Raw genomic sequence first — 11,076 nt, forward strand, 5'->3', positions numbered from 1 at the left:
TGGAACAAGACCCTGCCATGTTGACATCAGGTAGGTAGTGTTGGGCTGGAAACAAGACCTGCCATGTTTGAATCAGGGGGTTTAGTGTTGGCTGGAACAAGACCCTGCCATGTTGAATCAGGGGGGTGTGGTTGGGCTGGAAACGGACCCGCCATGTTGAATCAGGGGTTTAGTGTGCTGGGCTGAACAAGACCCTGCCATGTTTGAATCAGGGAGTTTAGTGTGGGCCTGAACAAGACCTGCCATGTGAATCAGGTGTGTTAGTGTTGGGCTGGAACAAGACCCTGCCATTTTGAATCAGGGGAGTGCGGGACGCTGCAGTTATAGTGGTGTTGGCTAGAACAAGACCCCTGCCATGTTGAATCAGGGGGTGTAGTGCTGGGCGGAACAAGACCCTGCCATGTGAATCAGGTGTGTTAGTGCTGGGCTGGAACAAGACCCTGCCATGTTGAATCAGGTTTGTTAGTGTGGGGCTGGAACAAGACCTTCATGAATCAGGATGTTGCTGGAAACACCTGCAGTTGAAGTTGTGTTAGGTGTTTGGGCCTGGAACAAGACCATGCCATGTTGAATCAGGTGTGTTAGTGTTGGGCTGGAACAGACCTGCATGTTGAATCAGGGGGGTTAGTGTTGGGCTGGAACAAGACCCTCGATGTGGAATCAGGGGGTTAGTGCTGGCTGAACCAAGACCTGCCATGTTGAATCAGGTGTGTTAGGTGGGCTGGTACCAAGACGCCTGCCAGGTTGAATCAGGCTGGTTTAGTGCTGGGCTTGGAAAAGACCCTGCCATGTTGGAATCAGGGGTTTGTGCTGTTGGACATGGCTGGACACAGCCATGTTGAAGCAGGGGGGTTAGGGGCTGGGCTGGAACAAGACCCTGCCATGTTGAATCAAGGGGTTAGTGCTGGCCTGGAACAAAACCCTGCCATGTTGAATCAGGGGGGTTAGTGTTGGCTTGGAACAAGACCATGCCATGTGAATACCGTTGGTAGTGCTGGGCTGGAACAAGACCAGTGCCAATTTGAAACTCAGTGGTTAGTGCTGGCTGAACCAAGGACCCCTGCCATGTTGAATCAGTGTGTTAGTGCTGGGCTTGGAAACAAGACCCTGCTATGTTGAATCAGGTGTGTTAGTGTTTGGGCTTGGAACATACCATGCCATGTTGAATCAGTGTGTTAGTGTTGGGCTGGAACAAGACGCCTGCCATGTGAATCAGATGTGTTAGTGCTGGCTGGAACAAAGACTCCTTTCATGTTGAATGCAAGGTGTGTTAGTGTTGGGCTGGAACAAGACCCTTGGCGCCATGTTGATATCAGGGGGTTTAAATGGCTGGCCTGGAACAAGACCTGCCATGTTGGATATCAGCGTTGGGTTAGTGCTGGGCTGCGAACAAGACCCCTGCCATTGTTGAATCAGGGGGGTTATGCCGGCGGAACCAAGACCCTGCCATTTCTTGAATCAGGTGTGTTAGTGTTTGGCTGGAACAAGACCCCTTGCCATGTTGAAATCAGGGGGTTAGTGCTGGGCTTGGAACAAGACCCTGCCATGTGAATCAGGTGGTTAGTGCTTGGGCTGGAACAAGCCCTGCCTGTTTGAATCCAGGGTCGTAGTAGGTGTTGGCTGGAACAAAGATCCCTGCTCATGTTGAATCAGGGGGGTTAGTGCTGGCTGGAAAAACCCTGCCCCATTGTTGAATCAGGGGGGTTAGTGTGGCTGGAACAAGACCCTGCAGTTGAATCAGATGTGTTAGTGTTAGGGCTGGAACAAGACCCTGCAGTTGAATAAGGGGGGTTAGTCGTTGGGCTGGAACAGACCCTGCCATGTTAATCAGGGGGTAGTGCTTGGCTGAACAAGACCCTGCCATGTGAACTCAAGGGTGTGTGCTGGGCTGGAACAAGACCATGCCATGTTGAATCAGGTGGTGTATGCTGGGCTGGAACAAGACCCTGCCATGTTGACTCAGGGGGTTAGTGCTGGGCTGAGAACAAGACCCTGCCATGTTGAATCAGGTGTGTTATGCGGGCTGGAACAAGACCCTGCCATGTGAATCAAGGTGGTTAGTGCTGGGCTGGAACAAGACCCTGCCATGTTGAATCAGGGGGGTTAGTGTTGGGCTGGAACAAGACCCTGCCATGTTGAATCAGTGATGTTAGTGCTGGGCTGGAACAAGACCGCTGCCATGTTGAATCAGGTGGTTATGCTGGGCTGGAACAAGACCCCTGCCCATGTTGAATCAGGGGTTAGTGTTGCGCTTGAACAAAACCCTGCTATGCTGAATCAGGTGGGTTAGTGCTGGCTGGAACAAGACCTGCCATGTTGAATCAGGGGGTGTTAGTGTTGGCTGAACAAGACCTGCCATGTTGAATCCAGGGGCTTAGTGCTGCGGCTGGAACAAAACCTGCCATCGTTTGAATCAGGGTTAGTGCTGGGCTGAGCAAGACCCTTCCATGTTGAATAGGGGGGTTAGTGCTGGCTGGACAAGACCTGCCATGTTGAATCAGGGGGTTAGTGTTGCGGCTGGAACAAAACCCTGCCATGTTGAATCAGGGGGTTAGTGCTGGGCTGGAACAAGACCATGCCATGTTGAATCAGGTGTGTTAGTGCTGGGCTGGAACAAGACCCTGCCATGTTGAATCAGGGGTGTTATGCTGGGCATGGAACAAGACCCTGCCATGTTGAATCAGCGGTGTGTTAGTGCTGGGCTGGAACAAGACCCTGCCATGTTGAATCAGGTGTTAGTGCTGGCTGGAACAAGACCCTGCCATGTTGAATCAGGGGGGTTAGTGTTGGGCTGGAACAGACCCTGCCATGTTGAATCAGGTGGTTAGTGCTGGGCTGGAACAAGACCATGCCATGTTGAAATCACGGTGTGTTAGTGCTGGGCTGGAAACAAGGACCCTGCCATGTTGAATCAGGGGGGTTAGTGCTGGGCTGGAACAAGACCTGCCATGTTGAATCAGGTGTGTTGTGCTGGGCTGGAACAAGACCCTGGCATGTTGAACAGGTGGTTAGTGCTGGGCTGGAACAAGACCCTGCCATGTTAGATCAGGTGGGTCTAGTGTTGGGCTGGAACAAGACCCTGCCATGTTTGATCTGGTTAGTGCTGGGCTGGAACAAGACCCTGCCATGTTGAATCAGGTGGTTAGTGCTGGGCTGGAACAAGACCCTGCCATGTTGAAGTCAGGGTGTTAGTGCTGGGCTGGAACAAGACCCTGCCATGTTGAATCAGGTGTGTTTAGTGTGGCTGGCAACAAGACCCTGCCATGTTGAATCAGGGGTGTTAGTGCTGGCTGGAACAAGACCCTGCCATGTTGGAATCGAGGTGGTTTTAGTGCTGGGCTGGAACAAGACCCTGCCATGTTGAATCAGGGTGTTAGTGTTGGGCTGGAACAAGACCCCTGCCATGTTGAATCAGGGGGGTTAGTGCTGGGCTGGAACAAGACCTGCCATGTTGAATCAGGGGGTTAGTGCTGGGCTGGAACAAGACCCTGCCCATGTTGAAATCAAGGGTTAGTGCTGGGCTGGAACAAGACCAGCATGTTGATCAGGTGTGATGCTGCTGGAACAAGACCCTGCCATGTTGAATCAGGGGTTAGTTGCTGGGCTGGAACAAGACCCTGCCATGTTGAATCAGTGTGTTAGTGCTGGGCTGGAACAAGACCCTGCCATGTTGAATCAGGCTGGTTAGTGCTGGGCTGAACAAGACCCTGCCATGTTTGAATCAGGGGGTTAGTGTTCATGGCTGCGAACAAGACCCTGCCATGTTGAATCAGGTGTTAGTGCTGGGCTGGAACAAGACCCTGCCATGTTGAATCTTAGACGTGTGTTAGTGCTGGCTGGAACAAGACCCTTCCATGTTGAATCAGGGGGGTTAGTGTTGGGCTGAGAACAAGACCCTGCATGTTGAATCAGGGGTTAGTGCTGGCTGAACCAAGACCCTGCCATGTTGAATCAGGGTTATGTTGGCGAACAAGACCCTGCATGTGAATCAGGGGTTAGTGTGGCTGAAAAGACCCTGCCATGTTGGGGGGTTAGTGCTGGGCTGGGAGCAAGACCCTGCCATGTTGATCAGGGGTTAGTGCTGGGCTGAACAAGACTCTGCCATGTTGATAGGGGGGTTAGTGTTGGGCTTGGAACAAGAACCCTGCCATTGAATCAGGGGGGTTAAGTGCTGGGCTGGAACAAGACCCTGCCATGTTGATCAGGGGGGTTAGTGCTGGGCTGGAAACAAGACCCTGCCATTGTTGAATCAGGGTTATGCTGGCTGGAAACAGACCCTGCATGTTTGAAATCAGGTGGGTTAGGTATGGGCGGAACAAGACTCTGCCATGTTGAACAGGGGGGTTAGTGTTGGGCTGGAACAAGACCCTGCAATGTTGAATCAGGGGGTTAGTGCTGGCCTGGAACAAAGGACCCTGCCATGTTTGAAATCAAGGGGTTAGTGTTGGGCTGGAACAAGACGCCTGCCATGTTGAATCAGGGGGTTAGTGTGGGCGAACAAACCCTCCATGTTGAATCAGGGGGGTTAGTGCGTGGGCTGGAACAAGACCCTGCCATGTTGAATCAGGGGGGTTAGTGTGGGCTGGAACAAGACCCTGCAGTTGAATCGCGGGGGTTAGATGCTGGCTGGAAAAGAACCCTGCCATGTTGAATCAAGGGGGGCTTAGTGTTGGGCTGAGACAAGACCCTTGCATGTTGAATCAGGAGGGTTAGTGTTGGGCTGGACAAGACCCTGCCATGTTGAATCAGGTGGTTAGGGTTGGGCTGAACAAGACCATGCCATGTTGAATCAGGTGGTTAGTGCTGGGCTGGAACAAGACCATTCCTACTTGGCATAGCTCCAGTTRTTGAGGTTCCTGCAGTGTCTGCTGGTTTATGACATCACTTCCTCTTATCTGTCCCCAGGTGGGCGTGTCCTTGAACAGCCTAGTGGTGTACGCGTTGGCCTGGCGTGGGCGTGGCCGCCTGACGAGGCGTGGCAGCTTGGGCAAAGGGGAGACGCGCGGCGCCAGCAGCTTCCGTGTCTACGTAGTGAACCTGGCGTTTGCTGACCTGGTTCTCCTCCTCCGCACCCCCCTGATGCTGGCGTACCTGGCCCACGGCTGTAGCTGGCCCATGGGGAAACTGGTCTGCCGCCTGGTGGTATTCCTGAGAGGCCTGGGGCTATACGCTGCGGCCTTCCTGCTGTGTGCCGTGGCTGTGGAGAGATGTCTGTGTCTCCTCAGGCCGGTCTGGTCCAGTCTGAAGCGTCCTCGCTGGGCGGTTCCRCTGGTGTGTGGTGTCCTSTGGGGMTTGGCTGCTGCCCTGGCTGCCCCSTACCTCCACACTGCCGACCTGCTGGAGATCAACGGTACTACCCAGTGTCTGGAGAGCCTAGGGTACAGCAAGGGGCTGTTTGTGACAGAGACGGTCGCTGGGTTCATCCTGCCGTTAACAGTGTTCCTGGTGAGCAACGTAGCCGTGCTGTGGAGCGCCAGGCAGGCAGGGGGCGCCGGACCGACCTCTCCAACCTCCTCTTCTTCCTCTTCGGCGACTGCGAGACAGATGGCCAGGCTGTACCGGGTCCTCTTCCTCACCATGCTCCTCTTCCTCTCCTGCTGGGTGCCCTACTTTACCTGCCGCTTCCTGCGGGCGCTGGCTGCAGGGCGGSCRGACCGGGCGGGGCTGTACCGGGCGTCGTTCACGGGGGCATATATCTCTCTGTTCCTGGTGTACCTGAAGAGCTCCCTGAACCCRGTCCTCTACGTGTTCGCTGCGCGAGGCCTGGGGCGCACCGTCCGCGCCTCGCTCCCCTCCACCATCGAGAGAGTCTTCAATGATGACTTGTCTGACTCCAAGAGTAGACGGACCCTAAGGAGGGACGATTCACAGATCTAGTGCCCTAAAAAGCCCTGTTAGYGACCGTACATATGGGAGATTCACAGATCTAGTGCCCTAAAAAGGGAATATGACCCTGCAGTGCTTGAAGTCAGGGGGGTTAGTTGTTGGTGGGCTTGTGAAGGGCATAGAGTCACTGCATATGTGTTTTGAAACTCAGGGGCGCTGGTGTTTGCTGGGTGGGACCTGGAGACTAGTATACAATGATCTTGGGCCAGTGGTTGTGGTATGTCAATTGAGAATCATGGGGGGTGTCATTGGGGTTGGCTCCGTGTGTAACTGGAGCAAGGAGAACTTAGTCAAATGTAAAGAATCAGTGGTGGTGTTTATGTTGCTGAAGAGATGAGAGATACGAAGTGTTAAGTGAGATGTTGAAGTATCAGTGTGTGCGTCGCTCTATGTAGTGCTAGGGTTCTTTTCTGGATGAAATGACTCCCATATGACCTATAGTTTTGCAATAATGTCGCGGGGTGCTCTGAGTAGTTGTGGGCTGGACAAGACCCTGCTATAGTGGTATCAGGGGTGGTCTAGTGCTGGGACTTGGGACAAGACCTCCATGTTGAATCGTGGTCGTTATGCATCAGGGGGGTTAGTTGAACTTTAGGTCTGGGGACAAGCACAACCTGCCATGTTGATCAGGGGGGTTAGTGGTGGGCTGGAACAAGACCTGCCATGTTGAATCAGGGGGTTAGTGTTGGGCTGGAACAAGGATCCTCCTAGACCGGATTGTTTGAAACTGCACAGGGGGTCTAGTCTGTTTGAGTGCTGAGAGACACAGCTCTCTGCTAGTCGTATAGATTATCGGGGGGTTGCTCGTGTGGGCTGGTTACAATATCCCTGCCCTAGAGGGCTTATTGAATCCAAGGGAAGGCTTTATGTGTTGGACCGCTGAGATACACAGACCACTGCAATCGCTGTGATACGTCAGGGTGGGTTATGTGTTCGGGCTTGGAACAAGACCCTGACCAAATTGCAGTTCAGATCAGGGTGTTTGGGAGTGTTGTGCGCCTTGCGTACAAGAACCATGCTCTACCATGTTGACAGGGTCAGAAAGATGGGTCACATTGGGCTGGGCTAGAAGAACAATGCAAAGTTGGTGGCTACTATTGGACCCTATGCACTCCATTGTTCTTTGATTGGTTCGCACCGTAGTAAGTTGTGGGTTGGTAGGGCCATAATGTCTGGGTTTGGTGAGACATTCCCACTAGCTTAACTGCTCATATGATGAGGTGTCCACCATCAGGTTAGGGCGCTGCTCTATTAGAAACAGCAGTAGTTCTAGGGCTGGTACGCAGTTATGGCACCTGAGCGGATGGGTCGTCTGGAAACGACCATGGAGGGCGAGAGCTGGTGACGCAGTTAGGGCAAAGAGAGAAGACCGCGCGCGCGCCAGCAAGCTTCCGTGATTCTAACGATAGTAGAATCATGGCGGTTCTGCACTGGACAACTGGTGGTCTCCTCCTCCGCACCCCCCGCTCGAAATGCTGTGCGTACCTGGGGCCCACGGCTGTTGTGCTTGGCCTTCATGGCGCGCAAACCTGGTCGTGCAGCCTGTAGTGGTAGTTGTTATCTGAGCAAGGGCTTGGGGGCGTAGGGTAACGGACTGACGCGCAACGTTATCTCTCTTGGCTATGATGGCTCGCTGTGGGCTGTGGGATGTAGATTGTGGGCTGGTTGTTTCTCTCAGGCGTTGTATGCGTTCCAGTCTCATCAGAGAGCGTCCTGCTGCGTGGGCTCGGTTCTCCTATAGGCTTTGTGTGGCAACTGGTTGGAGTGGCCGGTAGAGTGCTTTAATCGGAAAACCAGAATAGAATGTCCATTGTGGTTGGCACTCTTTAAGGTAATTCATCTTCCGAGCTCAGCTTCTGTACCTCAGATCTGGGAGTATGTCAAATCAGGGTACTAGTATTAGTGCATCAAGTCGTATCTCAGCGGAAGTTAAGTAAGGAGTAACAGCAACGGGGTCTGTCTAGATGGAACATTGGGATGACGCTGGTCTGCTGGGTTTATTTTCTTGTGTAAGATGCTAATACCCTGTTTCTACGCTCGTACTCTGGTTGGAGACACATTGCGTATTGTCACACGTGGCACTGGTGTGTGAAGGTCGTGTCCCATGTCATGATAGCAAGGGGGAACCTGTGGTCACGGAACTTCCAATCAACCACTGCATTCTCGGACGAACCTCTCTCGACAGGGACAGAAATGGAGGCCCAGGAACGCAGCTGGTGTTATAGCACGGCAGTCCTTCTCATAGGCGATAAAATGCATTCCTCGTATGGACTTGCCTCATCGCGCTCTGCGGTGGAGTGTATGCGCGGGACTAAATTTACTCGCCTGGTTAACAGGTCGCGGGAGCTGGTTTGGTGCAGGGCGGGCCGACGAGGAGGCAACAACTGGTTGGCGCGCAGATTGAGTTAAGATAGAATTGAAGAATACGAAGGGCGTTCCGTAGTACTAGATTGGGTCAATCACTCCGGTCTGGGGCTCCATGGCAAGGATTACCTCGGGTGGGGCGCATTATATGAGGACTGCATGGGGTCGGGTGTGGATCAGGCCCTGTAAAGAGAGCCCCTTGAAACCTGTCCTCTGAGCCGATGGTGCGCAGCGTAGGTTCGAGCATGGGAGGTGACAGCGAGACTCCGGGTCCAGGTCTAAGAAAAGCCATTCACGTGACTCCACTCTACAGACAGATTATGGCGGTAGAAGCCTAGTGGCCTTACGAGTGATAGCACATTCTCGTATAGACGTCCCACAGAGTGTGCTCGCGACGTCAAGGAGGGGAGCAGAGAGTTCACTACGATCGGGTCGCCCGGTCTTGAACTGTATAATGGGCAGTCCCTCGCTATTCTGGAGAGTGAGAAGTTACGTGAGGAGGAAATGTGAATGGGAGATGTCAAAGCGAGATCTTTAGTGCTCCATGTCGTGTAATGGATGATTAAGAAATGATTGTAGGACGGTTGTTCTCTTGGGCTCACGAATCTTTTACGTCAGCACGCACTGTTTGAGGGAAAGGAGATTGGGCACTGATGGAGAGATCATTCCAACCTTGTCGTATTCTGACTCCGAGTTTGGTACGAATGAGCGCAAGTGCTAGGTTGAGGGAAAAGATACATTTTCATTCTTGGGATCACTTATTCTTGGGTCGGAAATAGTAGGAGCAGTCTGTCTTTTGGACTACGCGTGGAGAACTTGGAGGGAGGATGGCATCTGATTGGAGGTCATGCTCTGTTGGGATTTGGACGTGCAGTTTATAGCCTAAGCAAGAATAGTACTGCATGTAATCACATGGTGAAGAGCCAATTTAGATGCTTGTGGGGTCTGTTAGCGCTTGGGTCATGTCTCTTAAGCTAAGGCAGACTCGTAGAGAGATCCGACACACTGTCGAACACTGGCTCATGGGTGATCATTATAGAGATGTGGCATGCTCGTAAGGTATAGGTGAACTTGTCAGAAGGTACTGTGGATGGTGGGATACATGGAGTGATCCTATAGAACATTTCTCAAGCTAGGAATTGAAACATCGGAAGGTGGATTGCTGGGAAGAAGAGTCCAGCTGTTAGTGCACGAGATCCCACGGTAAGCCCGATGAACTTGGAAGGTTGTGAGTTACGTGGTCTGGTATGGAGCGGAAGTTGGGGTTTTACTAGCAGAACTGTAGAGATCCATGCTCGAACAATATCTCCTGTCGGAGTTAGTGGGTGTTGTCTTGCAGATAGATCTAGCTAGCGAGGACACTACTAGGTAAGAAAATTGGATCTCAATCGTGATCTGATATTGGGATTAGATGGTAGACTGCAAGGGGGTTTTTATCTGTTAACGCCAGAACCTTAGTACGTTTCATGCTTTTCATGGGAATGTTAAAAAATACGTAATATGAGTCAAGTAAGCATATAATATACTCGCCAATTATATTCATTGTATATTTATTATGGCGGAAGGTGGAATCATTTAGGTGATTGTTGATTTGCTTTGTTGTGTGGTTTACGCTCTCTTGAGCCGATGGACGCTGTGTCAGTATGGATACCACTCTAAGAATTTGAGACTATTACATGCTTCTGTGTGAAGGAAGGTATAAAATCTGGAGGGTCATTATCGGGGTACATGGTAAGAGTATCCGATAGAAGAACTTGCAGATGTCGCCATAATATTGGTTGAGTAGATACTGCAGTTTTATACTAGCAGACAGGTAGACGTATCCGCAGATGATGATTTAATAGGAAATCGTTTGGATGGAATATAGTCATTGCGATCAGATATTATCTTAGAGAGATAGACTCCGTGGGTAGGATACGAGGGTAACTGAGATTGAACAGCTAAATCCTTGATGGAGAATAATAAATAGGGTGGCATAGGTGGCTAGTTTATACTTGTATAGGTCAGGGGATATACGCTTTTTGTATAGAAGGGCTAATGTGATTCAGTGCGTGTGCGCGCACTAGACTTCGTACAGACGTGTTAGGCTTGCTAGGTGCAAGCTACAAGCTGTCTGCAGAGGGATGTAGTTCATGTAGAGGTTGGGAATTGTCCGGTCTAGTGATGGCGATTTCAACGTAGCGTGAGACGCTATATATTCAGGCATTGATTGGGGAAGCTGGGTTTGTGCTCACGCGAGTCTTTGTCGCGTCTTTCAGAGTTCTGTCGGATAGCCTACATGCTATTTGACCTTTGTGGCTTGGTGGAGATACATACGGCGGTGAGACTATCAGTGCAGTCCGTGCTCGTGAGATGATGGCTGATTATGCTTAGATTAGATTGTTTTGGGCATCTGTGCATCGGTGCTGTATGGTGTCTTGTATAGAGGCAGACGTTACGGACGCTAGTTGCCATCCGTTGGCTTGGGGTGTGGCGGGCTTCAGCTCTGAGCTCGCTCCTCCTGGCACTGGTGAAGAGCTCTTCTGTGATTTTAGGCAGGCTAGAGATTGCAGTTTGTGTTGCATTAATCTCGGCTCCGGGCGTGTGGAACAGGATCATGGCTTTTGAACGCGCGATTGTGGCCGCGTTATATAGAGACATGTGTGCGTATTGTAAGAGTTTGGGTAGACTGAGGTGTTGCATTATCTTAGGCTGGGTGGCAGGCTTGCTTCAGCCTGTTGGACTACATTATTAGGACTATCATATCTTAGGCTGGGTGGCAGGCTTGGCTTCAGCCCTGTCTGGACTACATTATTGGATATATTGCATTATCTTTAGGCCTAGCCA

The 11,076-nt window shown here is 51.7% G+C and overlaps 1 protein-coding gene across 1 annotated transcript; it reads left to right on the top strand.

Moving 5' to 3' along the window:
* Positions 1–4,905: 4,905 nt before the first annotated feature.
* LOC112078370 (prostaglandin D2 receptor 2) lies at positions 4,906–5,936 on the top strand (the record flags this gene model as incomplete). The annotated part of the gene is made up of 1 exon (XM_024144639.1): positions 4,906–5,936. A coding segment is annotated over one exon (972 nt), but the record flags the coding sequence as incomplete, so codon positions are not given.
* Between the last annotated feature and the right edge of the window lie 5,140 nt (positions 5,937–11,076).

This window comes from Salvelinus sp. IW2-2015, unplaced genomic scaffold (genome assembly GCF_002910315.2).
Source record: "Salvelinus sp. IW2-2015 unplaced genomic scaffold, ASM291031v2 Un_scaffold5584, whole genome shotgun sequence".
In the NCBI taxonomy this organism is placed as follows: domain Eukaryota; kingdom Metazoa; phylum Chordata; class Actinopteri; order Salmoniformes; family Salmonidae; genus Salvelinus; species Salvelinus sp. IW2-2015.